Here is a 20,510-nt window from a genome sequence, read left to right as displayed (position 1 = left end):
TTAATAGCCTAGGCAGTGAAGAACATAACTGGAAAAAACCCCAATCTTATCCTACTGCAGAATGAAAAGATCAGTGGAGATGGGCAACTGATCATCCATCTTAATCAGTATTATTATCTTTAACAGTCCTCCTGAATTTTTGTGACAGACTGTAATAGTATCTTTTCTGTGATGCTGGGAAATTGTGGATGGCAAAAATTGTTAGCAATGCAACCAGAGCACTGACATGCAAGGGGAAGATATTGGCTAGAAAAATGTAGGCCAAAAATATTTTATTTGTAAATAGAATGTATAGTTTTGCATATGAAGCCTTTTCCTTGTTAAGTCATCCTGTATTTAGTAATTTGACTGATTATTTTTAAATTTGTGTTATCACTAATTTGAATTAGCATACTATGTTACTTTCAGGTACTTCCTTTGCACAACTCAAAATAAGTGTTTTTCTAGATACTATGTACTCAGTTTTCTTAAGGGCTTAATGTTCTCATTTTTGAGAAAAAAACAGTATACTCAAACTGGCAAAAAATGCATTTTTCATTTACAGTGGAGTTTTTAAAATGCTGTGAAATTTAGTTAAGCATTTGTGGTTTTGCTGGCTTCAGTGTTGTTACAGGGAAGAATGAGTCTCAAAGACACTAATATTCCTGTAACTTTCTTAAAAACTGTAATGGTGGAAGACAGAAAAGTGGTCCTGTTGGGAGAAGGAGGGAAATATGAGCTCCCTGGTTCATGCCAGTTGGAGAGCTGAGAGATGCTAACTGGGTGATGGAGCAGTGGATGTCTGCACACATTTGTAAGAATGTCTGGAACGTCTATCCTCTGGTAAACCTTTGAGTAGCTGAACGGTCCTAATCTAGCAACGGTTTACCTCAGGAGTAATTACATTTATTTTGTCCAGTTTATGTGCCGAAAGTTAGGTATTCAGGGCACTGCTGGACTGGGGCCTACCTAACTCGAATTACGCCAAGTCCTGAAGAGACTGGAGGAGGGGTTTCCAGTTAGCACTCCCTTAAAATCCCCAGGACGCTCCCGTACCGTGATCACCGGCCTCTGTTCGCAAGGCCACTTTCTGGGGCTTCCACGTTTTGGAACGGCATGAGCAGCCCTTGTGACAGACTCCAGCTGGGCCTTTGACGCCGTGACCCCGCAAATGCTCGTGTACCAAAACACTGGTTTCCAGGGCCCCGCTCACCTTGAGGGGGCCGCCGTCGCCACAACACAGGGGCCGCGGGAGGGTGAGGGCCGGGCCTGCGGCCTCTCCCCCCGCCTCAGGACGCGGCGCCGCCCCGGACTCGTTCTTTCTCTCAGGCGCAGGGAAGCCGAGTGGCCCTGACGGGGCTCAGCGGCGGCGCAGGTAAGAGGCGGCCTGGCCCCGGGCCCGCGGAGCGGGAGAGCGTACGGAGGGCCCTCGGCGGGGAGCGTCGGGGCCGCGGGCTGTGGGGGAGCGGCCTTTGTTCCGCAGCGCCGCGCCGGGAGCTGTGTGGCACTGCCCGCGCGCCGCTGCCGGGTGCGCGTGCGCGGGGGCGCTGCCGGCCACGCGCCGCCGCCCGCCCGCCTCGGGAGCGCGCGTGGCAGTCGGGAGAGCTCCGCCGCAGCTGGCGCGCGCCCCCGTGGCGGAGTCTCCTCGGCCGGCGGAGAGAGTCAGGGAGCGCGGCGGTCGGTTCGGGCGGTCGGGCCGGGTACCGAGCGTCTCGGCCAGAGCGGCGCAGCCAGTCGCCCCGCAGCCCGCGCGATCGGGGGAGCCAGGCCGCCTCAGCGGGGTCCTGCCCAGCCCAGAGCCCACAGGTGAGCGAGACGCGGAAGGAGGGCCCGGCGGCCTCGGAGGGGCCGGAGCGGATCGTCCGGCGGAGCCCCTCTCCCCGCCCGGGCCCGTACGCTGGGCGGCCGCTCGCGAAAGGCCCCGGCGTAGCCGCGGCGATCGCGGAGTCTAAACAAGGCCCCACCGCGGCCTAAGCCCAGCCCGGGCGTCCGGTTTCCTGCCGGCTGCCGGGCCCCGCGCCGCCGCCCGCCACGGGGGCTGAGGCAGCCTGGCCCGAAGGGGTTGTGGCGCGGCGGGCCCTCCTCCGTGGCCGGGACTACGGGTCCCGAGCGGAGGAGGGAAGCGGCGGTGGGCGGCTGTTCTATCCGGCTATTGTGCGCCGGACTGAGACGGCGGCCGGGCGCTGGGAGGGCTCGCCGCGTGCGGGCCTGGGCCGCGGGGCTGCCCCTTTGTGGTGCGCTTTGTGCTGGCGGGAGCGGAGCGGGGCCCGGCGCCGGCTGCAGCCGCGGCGAAGGTCAGCAGGGCCGCGGCGGCGGGGGGGAGGAGGGGGCGGCCTCCCTCTGCGGGCCCCCGGCGGCCCTCTCTGCTTGCGTCCCGGCAGGCCCGGCCGCCGCGGGAAACAGATTGCTGGAGTAAATGGGCCGCTGGGTGCCCCTCTGTGATACTGCCCGAGAAGGCTGCTGTCTCCCCTTTCGCTAATCCGGTGAGAGTAAGGAGTTGGGCAGATTATTGCTCGTCCCGAGGCAGCCCATGCTAAATTAAAAGGCCGGAGCCCTTCGTTCGTACTCCTCCACGTTTTTAAAAGGACAGGAGACAATAGCGTTGGTAGTGAAAGGCTCAGCACCCCGAGTATTTCTTCAGGAGAAGATCCACGTTTCTTTTCTGGTGGTGATCTGGTGGCGTTAATAAGCTCACGTTTCAGTTGTAACTGTAAACAATATTCTCTATTCAGTCTCTGTTTCAATCAGTCTGGGTGAATACTGCTTTTCCTCTGTAATAAGCAGTTTACTCAGATGCTAAATAGATAAAGTGACAATTTGTTTAACGTGGCACACGAGGGGACTCATTTGACTCATTTATGAAGGACATGGGATATTCCACGTGCAGGACATAGTTTCAGTTGTCTGTTTATCTTCCTTTTAAACTGTAAGACTAGCACAAAGCATTCCAGAGTGGGAGGAAGACTGAAAGGGATTCTTCTGAACCCTGAGTTATTCCGTCCAGTACTCGACACGATTTGAGGTACTGGAATACAGATAGGCTAATACAGAGGCTTTTAGGATAAAACTTGGATCTCTGGACTATTTCATCTGTTGCAGAAAATAACTTTGAGAAGTATACCTAAGCATAAATTGATTAGTTCTACTTCTATCATGTGTTCTTCACCGCAACATTGACATACAAATTGAGTACTAGAAGTAATAATTGCATTAACTTCAATGGACATGAATGTTCTTAAATAGCTTTAGCACTCTTCACAGCAGTGAAAAATTATAGAGGTATTAGAGTCATCCATCAGTGGTACAGTTTAGGAATCACTTGTAACCTGCGAATTCTGAAGCTGATGAGATGATGAGTGTTTTGGTCTTAAAAGTGCAAAAGCCATGACAAAGTGTCCTGTCCAATAGTGTTTCATTTCTGTTGGTGAGGTTTTAATTTTGTATTCTAAATTAGACTGTATGGGAGGAGTTAGATCAGAAATTTAGTGGCTTCAGCTAAGTAGGTGTGAATTAATGAAAGAAAATATTGTAAATAACACAAGTACTTTCCATACTTGGTTTTTGTATAGTTGCTGCTTTCTGCTTATTGTGAATTGAGAAAGAGGTTCTGCTCAGATGTCAAAGATACCTGCCTCTAATCCAGAAGAGAGGGTGAGCATGAGCATATTCATGTATGAAGAAAATCTTTTTGGTCTGAAAACTCAAAGAAATCAAGTAGGATTGTTAAAACTCTGATCTTAACAAACTTGTATGAGAAACATGTTTTAAGTTAGAACAGCTTTGCTTTTTTTTTCTGTCTGTAATGGTATTTGTAGTCTTCTGTCAGCTTTAAAAGTTGGACTGAGTTTCACGAACATATTATCAGTGTGTGTTTTGCTTTAGTCTCATTTTAGTCTCATTTTCAGGAGCTAAGGTGGACCACAGTAGTCAAGGTACCACAATCAGTGGTATCTGAAATTCTGGACAGACATAAAAAACTCAGTTCTGCAGTATCCACTCTGCAGAAAGCCTCAGTGAAAACTGTGTTTCCAGCTGCTGACTTATTTACCTAAATCCCTGGTTGGTGCTATTAAGTGCTACCTGCTGGAGAGAACAGTAGCAGTCAAGCAAGGACACTGGCAAGCTCTAGGTCATCCCAGCCATCACTTAGGGCCTGACGCTTAGGATGTCTTCTCTGAAGTTGACAGTCTTAAATATCATGAGCATTGTAGATGCAGGAGATACTTTTAACTATAGTTGTTGTTGTTGTGGGTTTTTTTGTTTTTTTTCTCTGTTTTTTGAAGGAAGATCAACATTAAGAAAAGTGAACTAATGGCAATTAAAAGAGATTGATAAAAGATAACCCTTATGATTCAAACAGAAATACATGGCAGGTAGAGACAAAATTAGTAAAACAAAATATTTTATGAAGATAAGAAAAATACTTTGTAGGCAATTTACTCTTCAAAGTGTATGTACTGTTAAAGTCTTAAATGTCCAATGTCAGGATAAAAAGGTAATTCTGGTGTATGTTTTCTGTGTTATAGTATTGTGTAATGGACTAGAAATGGAGAGATCCATGTAAATACTGTAATTAATGATGTTACTGTGTACCTGAATTTTTGCTTTTGGTACTTAATTATATGTAACAAAAATCTTTCCAATCATTAACTTGGCATTGTTTTATACCATGCTGTTAACTATACTAGGTAAAGGAAGATTAATGTCACATTCATACTCTTAGGTTTTATGTTACACTTCATATATATGTATGTATTTTCTCTAATCCAGACTACATAATACAGGTCTTAAATGCCCAGGACAACTATTTTAAATACATTATATGCCTGTTGGAGTTAATCTATAAAATGCTGATTCTTTGTGTTATCACAGGAATAATGAGAGATTTGGTTACTGATTCTACAGTAGTTTAATCAGATAAAGTGCTAGATAATTACGGTTAAGCAAATGCTGTCCTTCTGATTTTGACTTGTTTCTCTTTGTAGCTGAATACAGAAGCTGAGGTTGGCTGTGTTTTCATTGGGAAAGTAAAATAATATTGGTGAAGACTGTGTTTATACTTCTGCATCTGGAAATGCATTTTTTTAAAATTACGGTGGATCACAGGGAAACTGATTTTAAAAGAGTAGCAAATCTATCTACAGGCAGTTGTTGACCATTTCCTTTTTTTGTTTGCCTTATCTAGAAGCAGGTTTGTATCTTTCCCTGTAACAACTGATGACCTTGCCAAGACATGAGCAAAAACAAGGAGAGTGTAGTGATAACTTGTGCTGCTTAAAAAATAGTTATCAGCTCCTTTTAAGTGAAACAAGCAGTCCTTTGAACTTAGGTTTGTGTGGCATTAAGTTAATATTTTAAAATCTCTTGCATATAGTACTAAACAGCACAAAAATTCAGTTACCACACAGTGGCTTTTCAGTGTTTGTGTATGGTTTGTTGAATGCTGTCAAGGAGGAGCATTTAGAATGACACACTTTTTAAAAGAGTTATTTTCAAATACTTATTCAGGTGAAATGTGTCAAAGGAAAACGACATATGAAGGAAAATTGTATGTTAAATTTTGCTAATACACAGATTGTCAAAAGGTTTAAAAGGCTTTAACTGGAGTAGGAGTATTTGACAACAATTTAGTGTTAAATTAGAGGAGGGAAAACTTGAAAATCAATTCCTTTATGCAAAGTGCTAGGGCTGGTGTCTAGCTTAGAAATTTAGGTGTATTAAGAGGCTTACATTTGTTGTTTCTCTTTATATTGCAAGTCTTTCATGAGGGGGAGTTTTATGTGTTCTATGTTTTGCAAGGGTGTAACAACTGAAGTAAAAGATTTTTAAGTTGTTTTGTAAATCTTAGTAGGTGTTGCTTTATTCTGATACACAATGTAGTGGGCTTTGAAGTGAAAAATGAACATATTTTGAAGTGGGTTTTAAATGTTAGTTTTTCCTATGATTTTTCTAAAAGTGAGCTTTGTTTCTAAAACATGAAGTTAATTGCTGTTCAGTGTTAGGAAAGAAGAAATAGTAGAAGATATAGCACTGAACAAGCTGTAGCACATCCAGGGTACAGTTCTCCAGTAGCTAAAGACAGTTACTGTTCAGGTTGCCAGTGATAACTTACGGTGTTGCTGTCACTAATATGAAACAGACCAGTTTCATTCCCCAAGTTTAGCTGAAAACTATTTGGCTGTTAGAAATGAGTAACTATTACCTTGTTCGCTTCCCAGAGCAGCTTGCTGCATGGTAACTCCCAGTGCTGCTGCAAGAGATGTACCTCCTCTGCTGTCCTGTGTGCACTCAGGATCAGTGTAAGTGGAGTCTTACAGCTAAGAAAAAATGGTCTTGCTCTCTGTTGCAAACTGGTGTCATCTTGGTGTGCCAGTGTAAGCACTCCTGTAGTTGTGCAAGACTGATCTTGCTGAATGTTACCTTAAAGAGAAAGAAATCCAATGAGTAAAAGGCAGGCAGCATGATGATTATTTTTGGTGGCAGGTTACTTTTGTTGTTGTAGAAATGGTGGAATTGCACTCTGACATACTGTGTGTGTGTGCCTGGAGTCATGGAAGGATAATGATTTAACTCAAGTGTATATCAGCTGAAAACGAAGACATTAATCCTGTCTTCAGATCTGTGAAAATGTTTGGGTTTTTCTTGAAACGTCACTATTTCATGTGATTTTTTTTTTTTCTTACCAGACACAGGTCTCAAATTGCTACAGTCTCATGATCAGGTATTTTATTTCTCTTAATGTTGCTCTTGAAATCATGTTGGAAACATGCTTCAGTGTGCATTTGTGTGTTGACACATACATATTGCCCCACTTCAAGGTGCACCAAGATAAACTTATCATGTTTAACTAAACTAGTTTTTAAATTCGTGTAGACTTGTTCATTTTTGCCTATAGATAAGCCTTAAGTGCTGTTTCCTTCCTTCTTACGTGCATTTACAGTTGACTTCTGGTAAAAGCTGTGAAAATGATCTATCTGCTCATTCATTTAGTCTCTGAATGACTGTTTATCTTGAAATACTTGTGCACATATGTGTAATATATATATAAAATAATTAGTCATAAAATTATTTTAATTCACAGGAATTTTTGTCATTTTAGTGTGCATGAATGTGTCAATGCAGTTGAGAGTTAATTTGTGTAGGGTTCATTTCTACATGGCCGATATCTGTGTGATTATGCAAGTACATTAAGGATGTAATTTCAAGACTGGTTTCACAGGTGTGACTAGAATAATTTGGCTGGCAGATGTTGATGGTGTACGTATATAAAATTTCAGTTTGGCTTTTTGCTAGATCAAGTATAGTCACGAAAAAGGAATTTTTACAAATAAAAAAGTATGCATTCCATAACAGAATTGAGATGGACATTCTTCTACAACAGTAAAGCAGTAATTTTAAGAGCCCTTTTATGCATATTAAAGCTAGCTGCTTCCCTAAACAAAATTATTTTAAAATCAGGTGTTCATTTAAGGAAGAGTTGAACAATCATGAACAATCATGAACCTTCCATGGAGGTACAGGTGCTTACCTGTTGAAGGAGCTGAGGATGAGGAGAAGGTTATTTCATTAAGGCTGTTCCTTATGAGAGTAGTCTTAGAGTTGCCTGTGAAACTTTAATTACTTCCTAATTTTTGAATGCTTAATCTTCCAACCTAGTGTATTTTTGTAACACTCCTGTAAAAAAAAAAAAAAAGCTGAAAAGTACTGAAGTTTACAGTTATTTTCTATATTGTGTGTCACTGATTCAAGATTCCACCCTACAGCCATAGACTTAATTCAGACTTAAAAGCTTTTGATTCAACTATATAACAGAAGAGGGGGTGATATTTTGTAGAGAAGGACATAGTGATAAGTGTTGAATTTAGAAAGTGATAATAAAAGAGAGCATGAAGTAGCAGGAAGTTATATCTCCTGCTGTAATTTCCAGCCCATTTAATATCTTGTGTTTTCTGATGCAGACTCAGGCCTGACTTCAGAGTGATTATGGTTGAATTTTAATTTGTATGCCATGAAGTGTTTCCCAAGCAATACAAATAAGTTAAATAGTGCATTTTATTTAGCATTTGAGATATACCTGGTCAGAATTGGATGGCAATAAAAAACCGCGTACATGTTCTCCTCAATTTCAACCACTTGCTTCAAAAGCTGGGTAGTTGGGTTTTCACAAAGTTCTATGAATGTTTGTTATTCTATCTTTTTTTAAATGAAGGATGCCCCTAAAGAAAGGTTACTTTATTTGCCTTTCATAAAATGTCAATATGGAGTTGATGGGTCAGAAGGAAGCCTTTAGATTAGATACAATATAATTAGTGAGAAGGGTGTTGCTAATTTTTCCCTAATTTGCCTCTTTGATATACAAAATAATAGAATGAATAGAGGGCAGTTATCCATATATAAGCTGGAAAGTAAACAGTGATTGAAGTTTGACTATTGCTGACTATAAAAAAATGAGATGCTAAATAATTTAGCATAGTGTCCTTCAGTGTATAATGACATTTAGTTATTACTTACGTGAAGCATATTTGAAGAGAGTCTACAGAGTTCATTTAGTGTCCTTATCAAGTTAATTAATTCCCTTTTGCATTAATGTCTGAGACTCCCAGCTACTTAGGGCATTTAAAAACCTGTAAAAGACAGGAAAGTACTCGCATGTGGTGACTCAAAAACTTGTGACAGGGCCAGGACCTAAACCCAGGTCTTCATGCCACAGATCTACTGCTCTAGTTCCTCTAGTCCTTTTATTTTATTTTATTATTTTAAGATTTCAAGAGATGCTCAATATGATATAATATGTTCATTTGTGGATTCATCGGTTCAGCCCATTTATGTTTGCTGTGCCTCGGGTTGATAACACCTGCTGGAAGAGTGCTCCTATTTGTGAGATAAAGCCACATTGTGGAACTGGTGTTTCCATGAAAAGCAGTAGAACTGTAACTCTTTACAGGAGTGTAAACCATGGTAGACTGGTCATAGCCAAATTTGAGTAAAATTGGAGTATGAGATAAGAAAATACATTTTTAATGATGGTAGTTGAATCCTTGTGCAACAATGCCATAGAAACTGAGTCAGAACCAATGAGCAACAGAAAAAAAAGTCATGGAGAAGTACACTGTATTGGTTTTAATGGAGGCATATGTACTTCAAAGAATGGATGCTAGAAACACAAGACATGCAGAAGATGGGACTTTAAAGAAATAAAGTGCTGAAAAGCTTGGAACCAGAAGAAATGTGAAAATACTTCTGGTTTTTAGCACTTCTACTAAGTAGATAATCTCAGTGCCTTTTATTTTCTACCTGCAGTGTATATCAACAAAATACAAAAGCTTGTGTCTCACCTTAGGTTTTAGTAGCTTCCCTTTTGAATTAGATATGCATATACTTCCAAAATGTAGAAATTTCCATTTTAAAATGCAGACTTGATCCTTAGCTTTTAAAATCTTGTGCATTTGAATCTGTGTGTGACAAAGACATCTGCATCTGACATTATTCTAAATGTTCTTGCTTCTGAAGATAAAATATCTGGATGTAAAGAAACAAACAAACCACTTTGTGAAAACTCTTCTTCAAAATTATTAGAGATGTGTAGATTAGTATTACAAGTTCTGAAAAATTAGTGATTTCTGATGAGTTAAAAATTAGGTATCAAGTGTTACTGCTCTGTGATGCTGGATGTAGTTATGTGTAGATTTCACATTTGGCATAACTTGGGGCACCAGTATCTGTACTCTGGAATCACTTTCTGTTTCCCAGGCCCTCCCCTTTGTATTCAGCTTCCATATACAAGATGAATTAAGGATCACAAAAGTAAGTTTTTATTTAAGATTAAAATATATATGAGCATAAACAAGATGGAGATGATGCACAAGGTGGAGAGATCTTAGTGAAGTTAGCAAACATTTGTAGTCCTGTCCTGACTCCTACAGAATGGCTTTCTGTGTAATGATCAGTCTCTTTTATAGGCCGAGTCCTCCTTGATCAGGTTATTTTATTTTGATGGTCTGCTCCCTAGTACTATTTAGTTATGCAGGAAAACTATTGAGCATAAAATAGGTCTTGAATTTGAATTGGAATAGTTAGTTATCACTGAAAGACTTTGTATATGAAGACACATCAAAGTACAGGTACTTGAGTTTAGCCTTATTACAGTAAGGTAGGCATTTCCATGCCACACCCTCCTCCCTGTGTCTGCCACAGACACTGGAATGGTGATGCAATATTGCATGGCAGTTACAGTATGCAGTGAAGAACATAGTTTTTGCAAAATCAGACTGAGGAAAGAAACACACACCCCAAATTGTCACACACGGTAGGATTTACTGTTAACATTTATAGAAGGTTTACTTTTTTAAACAAATTGAGTGTAATTCTATACAGAGCCCCATCTATATCTTGTAGAGCAGAATTAAGTGCTTCCTGCTTTAGATACTTCTGAATGATAGCATGTGTTATACCATGAAAAGTAACTTGCCTTTTTTCTGGTTCTTTTGCTAATCCACTTTGTACCTGATCCTTCTGCATGTCTACTTTACTTTTTATTGTAATATGCTGTGTCTGTAACTTTGTAAAAGGTTGAATTATTGTTGGAAGATGATCATGATGCAACTCAGTTCAGCATGCTCTGGGCACACTGAAAGGAAATTTGATATTACTAAAACCAAAAAACAATATTCAATGTTTATTGTTTGCATTGAGTTGCCTATGTTATCATATGGTGGGGTTTTTTTTCATATTTTGTTAAGATTTTGTGGAAGAACTGTACTTCTGCTTTATCTCAGTTAGCTTTACTGTGCCCTGCTGTGTCAGACTGCAGAAAGGCCTATTCAGTTTGGTACCTGAGAGGGTTAGTGTGAGACAGCTTCTGTTTTGAGTCCATACCATAGTTTATCACACTACAGATTCTGCACATGGGCATGTCAGATCTCCTGTGCCAAGGAAGGCTCTGGCCATTGACTGAAGGCTTTTGTCACAGAACTCCAGTTCAGGTATGATGCAGGAGGGTGCAGTATGTAGCTTTGAGGAGTATTTCTTTATCACCATCTTCTCTGTAATAGGTGGAGTTAGGCAGTGTCAGTGAAATAAGTGATTTACATGTTTTTAAAAAGAAAAAATATGATAAGGTCCAGTTTGAAAGTGGTCTGTGACCTTTTTAATGCAAATGTTTGGATTTGATGTGTGTTAAAAGAATGATTCTTTTTATTTTTGTTTCACTACCTAGCTTGCAGGTTAACTTTCTTTTATTACAATAGATTATCAATCAGTAGTGTTCACTATTGTTGCTTATACCAGTTTATTTAATGTATTGCTTCATTTTCTTTTTCTAGCAGTGGCATTTGATAATTTGTTTTTAGTATAGCTTGAAAGTTCAGGAATTTCCTTTATAGTTCCCTTAGTTTTGATTTCTGTCTTGCTTCCTTACCTCCAAGCTTGAAAGATGGATGAGAAAGGAAAATAGAAAAGCATCCTATTTTGCTTTATAATAATTTGATGATGTTCTGAATTAGCAAAGAGACTTCTTTATTTAATGCTAAGTATAAGACCAGTGAAAATTGGGATGTTCTCTGATTATATACTTCAGAGCAAGTTGTCTGAACTCAGTTTTTTGCTATTGATCAGACATTCCTAGAATGAAATTTGAGGTTTTATTAGTTAATAGTTTTGGATTTGGGTTTTCTTCTGCGAACTTTGTTCTTCAGCATGTCTTTCTTTGCAAAACTGCAGTATCATAGCAGCATAGTCTTCAGTATTCCATGCTAACTTGGATCTTGATTTTCTATAATATCGAAAATTATGGTTGACTAGAAGACAGGTTGTTCACTTTCTTAAATTGATGAAGTTTCGTGTTGCATTTAAAGATTAATGCTATAGTTATGGTAGTAGTTGCTTGCAAATAAGATTTTTATGTGATTGTCTATCTCCTATAGGACATTGTTCCTTCTTAATTTTACATTCGGAAAGAAAATCTTTGGTAGCTATGTAAAACCATCTTCTTGGTTGATGTCATGTATGCTCAAATAGATAGACATGAGAAAAAACATAATGATAGTAATGCAGCAGAAATCAAACAGCACTAGCCAAGGCTCAATTTTCTATATTGGATTAAAAACAGGTCACTATAATTTGATGGGTATAATAGTACTGCCTGTGTTTATAAAGTGCTGTTTGTATCTGCATCTGCCACATAGCAGAATTTGAATTTGGAGGAGATCTGGATTGCCCACTGGCAGTGACTCAGCTGGTGATCCTATTATGTACAACAGCACATATTTGATAGCATCAGGAACACTGAGTGTTAAGGTCTGATGGTTCACTGCAGCGGTAGGCATGAAGAGGATGACTGATTCCATGATTATATAAATCCATTGGGATTTCCTTTCCTGGATGATTAGAAAGAGGGTTTGGTAGGGAGTGTCTTGGTGCAAGAAAAAGACCAAACACTATCTGCTGTTCCTGGCAGGCTGGGTGACTGCAAGGTAGTGGAAATTGCTTTAATTTTGTAAAAGCAGAGATGTACATTTCTGTGTTCAGTGTTGTCAGGTTTGCAGGAGCAGCTGTGGAGTTGATATAACCAGGCCTTTGTAATCTAACACCTCCCAAGAGCTGTGAGAGAGAAATTGATAAGACTCCTAAATAGAAAAATCTTGGGCCCTAAAATCTCTCTTAAAATTTAAACAGAAAGACACTTGTGCATAATGCTCGTAGTGTTACGGGTTTGCTGAAAGGTGGTTTTGGTGGTGGTGAGGGCAATATACAATATTTTCTCTAGAGCCTGTTGAAACTTCCTTCCCATCTGTTTTGCTGTCCATTGACAATCATGAGTGCAGGAGGGGACAGAGGAAAGGTAGATTCCTTGGAAAACGATTTTCAGCAATACTAGGCATGTGTAGTTGAAAAGCTGGTATTTCCATAGTATGACAGATGTTGTCCTCAGAAGTTTAAGAATTTTCATAATTGAAAAGCTTGGGTACAAGAATTTTTATCATAAAACTAAACTAATGCTACTTTTAAAATGACAAAAAGGTACCCTGCTTAAAATACATTGGTGCCCCTTTTTAATCAGAACAAAGTGTGCTTTTTAATTACCTTCATTATCAAGATAATACTCACTTGGAACTGCTATATCAGGAACACTGGCAGTTTCTTGGGCATGAGATTATGTACTTCAGGTATACTTGTATATGTGTACACACCCACTGTTCTTGTTTTCTAAATAAACACTTGCTTTTTTCTGTTGCCTTCATGAAACCTTCCTTCTGCCAAGTGATATTGGTGAGTATTATTGTCCATGTATTGGTAATGATATTTTATAAAATAGAGTTTTGAGTATTTCACAGAAATTATCAACAGTGAGCTGTATAAGTATCTGATTATATTGGCTGATCTTTCCATATCTTCTTTTAAATCTTTATTCTACCTGTTTGATGAGTATTTTTAATGGTTTGTTTAGCTTTTGGGCTTTGACATTGTTTGGCTTATATTGCATATTGAAAAAAGTAACCTGTCAGTGTTGTTCACAACTTCAAAAAGTGTCATGATACATTTTTATTTCTGATCCTCACTAACAGGTTATAAGTTTTAAAGTCTCATTTTCAAATGTAATTGTACAGTTGAAAAAGTGGAAAGTTTTGGTATTAATTTGTTGATGGTTGTAATACATTAAGTAGTAGTACATTTTGAGTGGAAGCCTCTAAATTCAATGAGTTTCAAAATATGAAAAAGAAAAAAAAAAGGATTTATTGCAACACACTTAGATATTTGTGATAAGGCATTTCTTTTCTGTCCTTGAGTCACTCTTCAGCATTATCTAATGATATCTTTTTTTATCTTCTGACCAGATGTTTTATCTTTTTTTCCCTAAGATTAGTATTTCATTACCCTCTCATAAGCAAATTAAAATGTTAAATCAAGTCTAATCTGTTTCAGTGAAGGTTTTGGAAAGCTGGATGGTGTTAACTTCAGTTTGTCAAAGGTGCCCAGTACTTAAATGAAATGCAGGAGATGTGATTTCTAGAATGGTGCCTGAAGGTAACACCTTTGAAAGATGAGAAGCTGGAAGGGTATCAATCTGTTCCTAGATAGTGTTGTTATTCTGTGGCACGTGACGTACGTCATCTTTTTGAACTTCTCTTGAGACTGCTTTCCTTATGTCTGCACCTAAGCTGAGATTTTTAGGCAGCTAATTGATTGTGTCTTCCCATTCTCACTGTAACTTGTTATAGTCATCTGGGGTTTCAAAACCTTTCTCTCTTCAGGCATTGTACATTGTATCACAGCAGAGTAAAGAGCACACAGCTGACTTGTTGAAGAGCTCATGGTTTTGTTCTTGGGACAGCTGCTTTGTGGCAGAGGAAGCCCAGGGCATGCTTCAGACACTTCAGAACATGCTCGTATTGTCTTTAAAGACATTTCAGTGCTGGCTGTTTTCAGCTTTTCTGTTTTTCTTGGAAGCTTTCTTTACTCTTACCTGGTGAGGATGTTGTATATTGCCCTTAAGGGCCTTAAGGGGGTGAAGCTGAAGCATACCTTATATCGAGTTAGTATTTTTTGTTAATAGCAATCGGACATTGTTTGCACGAATTATAGTGCTGATGCAAGCTTCCACGGCCTTCCTTGAAAGGGATTTGAATATCAAATAGTAAGAAAGCATTTTTAAAGATATTTTTCTTTACTCGGATACCATAGCCTTACTTTTTATGCAACCAACACAGTTTATTGCAGTGTGTACTTCTGTTGCCTTCACTGAAACTTGTACTCTCATAATCTCATGACCGGCGGGGCGCGGGCCGGCTCTGCGGGCGGTGCGGGGCCCCTCGAGTGCGGGGGCCACCGCTCCGCGCCCTCCCCTGCGGCCCCCGGGCGGTGGCGGGGCGGGGCCCAGGGCAGCCAATGGCTCGGTCGCTGGTCGGCAGCGGGGCAGGGGCAGCTCGGGCGGGGAGGAGCCGGCCCGGCAGGGGAAGTTTGGGGAACCATTTTGGGGCGCTGGGCCGGAGTGTGGATGCAGCCGGTGGATGCGGAGTGTGCGCGGCCGTAAATGGGGGGAGGGAGGGCTCGAAGCAGTACCAGCAACGCGCGGAGCGGAGCCGCGCTGGGGATCGCGGGGGCGTTCGCTGGGGGCAGCCCCCGGCCTGCGCCCCGCGTCCCCCCGCTGCCCGCGCCCCCAGCCCAGCTCCGCTGCGCGGAAACGCGATGAGCTCCTTCTCTCCCCATGACGGGGAGATCTGCCTCCAGCTTTCTGTATTCTTGGAAGGGCGTCTTGTATGCGTGCTTGCCGGGAAGTAAAACCAGCAAGGGGAAAGGTAGTGACTTTTAAACTGCGTTATGCGCAGTATTTTAAGCTGTTCTTGTAAAAGCTGCTGTGAAATCGAGTCCCTCGGGAGATCTCAGTAGCGCGTGTATTTCACCCTTCCCCAGAACGGTTCCGAGAGTAATTTCATCAACAGGTCGATGCATTCTTGTGTGTCACCAGAGACAGATTTTATCCTGATTTAGAAGTAGGAACTCTTAAAATACATTTCTACCTTTTCACTCTTTCTGTTGGTTAAATTTTTTCGACTCTGTAGAGTGTTTTGAATAATTTGTTTTGTAGGGATTAATGCTTCTCCAGATGACACCTGCTCGGCTTCATCTGTGACTGTTCCTTACAGACTTATTTGTAGTGTGTGGGAACTAAGATAACATAATAACAAACATTGCATATAGAGTTTTCTCTACCCATAGTAAGGGTTTTGTAACTAAAAGTATCTTTAAACTTTATATCCAGTTCTGCAGTTGTTTTTACTTGGTTTCTGTGTTTTTGATGGTTCGGTGGCTTAAATGCATTACATTTTTAACACTTCTGCTTGTGATTAACCTGTAGTTTTTAAGATGCTATTAAAAATGAGCTTCTCTGACTTTTCCATCATGATGTATTATTCATCTTTATGTTAAGAAGAGTGATGAAAATGTAGGCTTTGGGCAGGTTTAGGCTTGGTAAATTGCATTTTATAGCTTAATCCAGTTTCTTCCTTGCATGCTAATCTGAGTGGTCTGATTCACAGATTCCTGCTCATTTTCATTCCTTTCTCATTTGGATGGGTAGAAGGTGTGTGTGAAGGCTGGTCGTGTACAGGAATGGTGATAAAACAGGGCTGTACGGTTCTTCAGTACTTCTGTAGCTTAGAAAGCTGAAGTGGGAAGTATGTCTGTTCACAAGGTCTTCTGAAAAGTTTGTAGGTTGCTTAATTTAATTGTTGAATGGGTTCTGAGAGGTGTAATTAAATAAACCAGAGCTCACCCAGCTCGTCAGACTGCCTAAGGAACTGGTCTGACACAGTGGTTTTCACCAGTGCTATCTGGGGGTTACTGGGAATCACTGGATCAGGACGTATAGGTTCAGGTAAGATGAAGCACACAAACTTTTCTGCAATGTGTGTTTACAGTATTTGAAGGGAAATACTTAGAGAATTTTATATGTGAATATGCCAGTAATTTTTAAGTTATTTCCAAGCTCACAGTATGATCAGATTTTGTTCTTCTGTGGACAGTATTTTTCTGTGTGCTTTTTGTTCTAGAGCTTAAAGCTACAGAATGCCATCATGAGCCTCCCAACTTCAGGTGCTGTGCAAAAATAGCAGCAGTACTCAGTTGTCACAGAGGCCTTACAATTTGCCACCCCTTTCCAGTAAGGTGGTGTGGCATCCCTGCCCCAGAACACAGATTTGGTTTGTCACAGATAGCATAAACTTTTCATCTAAGCTGGAATGCTGTGCAGTAGGAAAATAAAGCCAAAAGATAGAAACATTCCTGTCATACCTCTACAGTATCAGTTAAGGCCATTATCAGCATATATCAGTTATCAGCATTAAAACCCACTCGTTTGCTTTTCTGAAGATGGAAACTGGACATTCCTAGTCCAATAAGCCTGAGATGAAGGAAGAGACTTCAGAGGGGTGAGATGATGCTGTTATTGGGCATGTGAGACTCGTAAAATCAGTGACTGAACACTGAATCTTAGACGCCCATGTTTTTCTAGCTCTGGACTGAGGAGGTGTGCTTCTGTAAATGAATTTGAAATTACCTGTGATTACTTTTTGAATGTCCAGGGCTAAGTTATTTTGTGTGTTGGAATCTTAGTTCCTTCACTTCATACCCTGAACAGTGCATGTCTCACAAAAGAATGCACAGTATGCTGCTATGAAGTAACCAGTTCAGGTACGAGTAAGTTTGTGAGTGAAATAATGCTAAATATAGGAAAACTAGCCCATTGCCTAATATTCCCTTGTCAAATGGCAAGGAGGTTAAAAATATTTATTTTGGGACCTCTATACCTACCTGACAGATACAGAACTTTATCTCTCAGAGAGTCACTTAAGGTGGTTGAGAATTCTAATGTGTAACAGACAGCAATTTTGCTTAGTATTTTACTTTACTTTCCTTAAGGTATGAAGGTAGGGTTTCTGTTTCAAAACAGAGTGTTTATATTGTCTGGTAGTACTAGACATTCCTTTTAAATAAGAAGGAGGAGTTAGGGAGTGCTGGACAAAGTGTGGCATCCACGACATGTTAAAAAATATGGTACCATAACCGCTTCTGTTGAGCGCTTGAGTTGAGCGAGCTGTTTGGTCAGACAGCTGTTAACTTTTGTATGGGGACATATGAAAGAACAGAAATTTAGTGTAAACTACTGAATATAAAACTTCATCAACAGAGCCTTTTCAACTTACTGGAAATGTTTTAGTCATGTCATTTAACACTTTTATTTTAAAATTAATTCTCAAATTTTATCTTTTGAATTTGTCTTGTTTGTTAAATCAGATGAAGTTGCTTTGTTTTTTTTTTTCTGGTGTCATTCCAAATGGAAGCTGAAGTAGTCAATGTGCTTTACAAGCTATGGGACCTAGTAACAGAGTGATGAAAATGAAGTCGCTATCCTGTCCTGGGAAAAAAGCAATGTAGTAATCTTCTTAGCTATGTTTTTCCTTGCTACTGAGAATATAAACTCTGGAAGTTTTGTGGGGGTTTTTTTTGTCATTAAAAATGGTTAGTTTGTTATCTTACTAAATATACAGCAACTTAAAATTCAGTCTTAGAATTGTTTCCTAGCCCTCCTACTTGTTACACAGAAGTGATATGGGTGAAGTATTTAACAACTGCATTATTAAAAAACCAAAACAAAACTACCAAACTATTTGAGTTACATTTTTTAGCAAATTTGTACTCACCATCCTCGCAGCTTCCAAAGGGTGAATTCTTCTACCTCAGGACAATTAGCAGACTTCATCGCTTGTTCAGTTGGCATAAAAGTATCAGCACTGTATGCAACACAATTGGTACTCTATAGCTAGTATATCCAGAGTTTGCATTACTTGTTTTTCTTGCTTTCATTTGTATGTATTATTTTCTGAGGCTTCTTTGTAAATCAAGAAATACTACCTGCAGAGGTAAACAAAATGATTCTCGAGATGCTCATTCTTTTTTTTCTCTTCTGTTACAGAAATGAGCCGTCAGACTGCTACAGCACTACCTACAGGTACTTCAAAGTGTACGCCATCACAGAGAGTGCCTGCACTGACTGGCACTACAGCTTCCAATAATGACTTGGCTAGTCTCTTTGAGTGTCCTGTGTGTTTTGACTATGTGCTGCCACCAATTCTTCAGTGTCAGAGTGGCCATCTTGTTTGTAGCAACTGTCGCCCCAAACTTACGTGCTGCCCAACTTGCCGAGGCCCGCTGGGCTCCATTCGTAACCTGGCTATGGAGAAAGTTGCCAATTCTGTACTATTCCCATGTAAATATGCCTCTTCCGGATGTGAGATAACTCTGCCACACACAGAAAAAGCAGACCATGAGGAGCTGTGTGAGTTTAGGCCTTATTCCTGTCCATGTCCCGGTGCTTCATGTAAATGGCAAGGTTCTCTGGATGCTGTAATGCCACATCTGATGCATCAACATAAGTCCATTACAACACTTCAGGGAGAAGATATAGTGTTCCTTGCTACAGACATTAATCTTCCTGGTGCTGTTGACTGGGTTATGATGCAGTCTTGTTTTGGCTTTCATTTCATGTTAGTATTGGAGAAACAGGAAAAGTATGATGGTCACCAGCAGTTCTTTGCAATTGTACAGCTGATAGGAACACGCAAGCAAGCTGAAAACTTTGCTTATCGACTTGAGTTAAATGGTCATAGGCGGCGATTGACTTGGGAAGCAACTCCTCGATCTATTCATGAGGGAATTGCAACAGCCATTATGAATAGTGACTGTCTAGTCTTTGACACCAGCATTGCACAGCTCTTTGCAGAAAATGGCAATTTAGGCATCAATGTAACTATATCCATGTGTTGAAATGGCAATCAAACCTCTTCAGGCCAGTGTTTAAAACCGTTGCATTTAATTTAGCAGAAACTAGGGTAACCATCTCTGACTGTCAGACAAATTATTTGGTAGATGGAGAGTAGACATATGAAGGTAAATAAAAGGAAAGGCTGTTAAATTACAGGAGGCAGTTGCATGTAGTAACACTAATATATTTAAAATAAGTCAACAGTAAACCACTGAGAATATATATACACCCAAAATGGGCATCTTTTGTATTAAGAATTGATTCTACAGGAAATGTTGTAAAATAATTCTAAAAACTTGTTTGTAGATTGATTGTACTGTTGAAAAGGATACTGTTTCGTGTTTTTGTTTGTGTTTTTTTTCCTCCCCCCTTTGACTGACAAGCCATGTTGAGCAGTCTGGTCTCTGGCCGCTGCTTCCCCTCCTCTGCCCGCCCCCCCTTTGTAAGTCACTACATAGTATTGCTGCTGTTTGTGTATATTTTTTGTGTATTTGCTAATTTTTATTAACTTCTAGTTTTTCATTAAATAAATATGACTTTCTTTTCTGTAATTCAGGTTTTTCTCTTTTTTGTATCTTTTTAAAATTAATTACAGGTGTCATCTTTTGATATGCATAATTGCTATGGTAAAACTTATATTTCTGTATGTTTGGTAAATTTTGTCTCTTTCCAGTAGTCAATTCATTGGTGATACTGTTCTTAACTGAGCTACTTTGTGAATGTACTGAACTCAAAAGGAGTACTTGTGTTCAAAGTTGTTTCAGGAAAGAAAGCTCCTTTAAAAACAGGTCTAGATGTTGTTGTACTTTGAGTTATCTTCTGTCAAAAATGAACAATTACTAAGAATTTTCCAAATTAAAAAAAGAGTATGTCAAGTTTCATATTTAGAGATGCTTAGAAACTTGATTGCATCCTTGTATTTGTTGGTTCTGCAGTACAAAAAAGGTATTGTCTTACACAGTATTTGTAGTCACAAAACCGGACCACTTGCTGTTCCTTTTTTTTTTTTTTTAAATAAGACAGTCAGAATGAGATGTTTTCAGTCTTTTTACATTTGTCATTAAAAGACTATCTGGCAAATTAAAAAAAAAAACACAACAAAACCAAAAACCAACAAACAAGTAAACTTGCTTTTTGCTTTAGCTCAAAGTTTGACACATTGATACTCTTGCTCAAGTTTCTTGTCTTCACATCTTTTGGTTGTTATGAAAGT

The 20,510-nt window shown here is 40.0% G+C and overlaps 1 protein-coding gene and 1 long non-coding RNA gene across 4 annotated transcripts; one reads left to right on the top strand and one right to left on the bottom strand.

Annotated features, from left to right (window-relative positions):
- The first annotated feature begins 1,216 nt into the window (after window positions 1-1,216).
- On the top strand, window positions 1,217-19,848 carry SIAH1 (siah E3 ubiquitin protein ligase 1). 3 transcript variants are annotated; one of them, XM_071756860.1, is made up of 2 exons: window positions 1,217-1,354; window positions 18,449-19,848. In XM_071756860.1, exon 2 carries the CDS (start codon window positions 18,451-18,453, stop codon window positions 19,297-19,299), a length of 849 nt encoding a protein of 282 aa, XP_071612961.1. In that variant the 5' UTR covers window positions 1,217-1,354; window positions 18,449-18,450; the 3' UTR covers window positions 19,300-19,848. The 3 variants fall into 3 exon arrangements, with proteins under 3 accessions (XP_071612961.1, XP_071612960.1, XP_071612958.1); XM_071756859.1 differs by lacking the exon at window positions 1,217-1,354 and adding an exon at window positions 1,651-1,785; XM_071756857.1 differs by lacking the exon at window positions 1,217-1,354 and adding an exon at window positions 14,937-15,272.
- Window positions 6,331-8,628, bottom strand: LOC139802079 (uncharacterized). The gene is made up of 3 exons (XR_011728480.1): window positions 8,491-8,628; window positions 7,508-7,653; window positions 6,331-6,399 (listed from the first exon to the last, which is right to left on the bottom strand). It is a non-coding gene; the product is annotated as an uncharacterized lncRNA (long non-coding RNA).
- Window positions 19,849-20,510: the final 662 nt, after the last annotated feature.

Source organism: Heliangelus exortis, chromosome 13, assembly GCF_036169615.1.
Source record: "Heliangelus exortis chromosome 13, bHelExo1.hap1, whole genome shotgun sequence".
In the NCBI taxonomy this organism is placed as follows: domain Eukaryota; kingdom Metazoa; phylum Chordata; class Aves; order Apodiformes; family Trochilidae; genus Heliangelus; species Heliangelus exortis.
The sequence above is the reverse complement of the archived record's forward strand: the minus strand, read 5'-3'. Positions and strand labels throughout refer to the sequence as shown.

Excerpts from the sequence above, each read along its gene's own strand:
- SIAH1 (XM_071756857.1), top strand. The coding sequence starts at position 15,182 with ATGACGGGGAGATCTGCCTCCAGCTTTCTGTATTCTTGGAAGGGCGTC. Across the intron at positions 15,273-18,448 it reads TAAAACCAGCAAGGGGAAAG|AAATGAGCCGTCAGACTGCT; the intron begins GTAGTGACTTTT and ends CTTCTGTTACAG.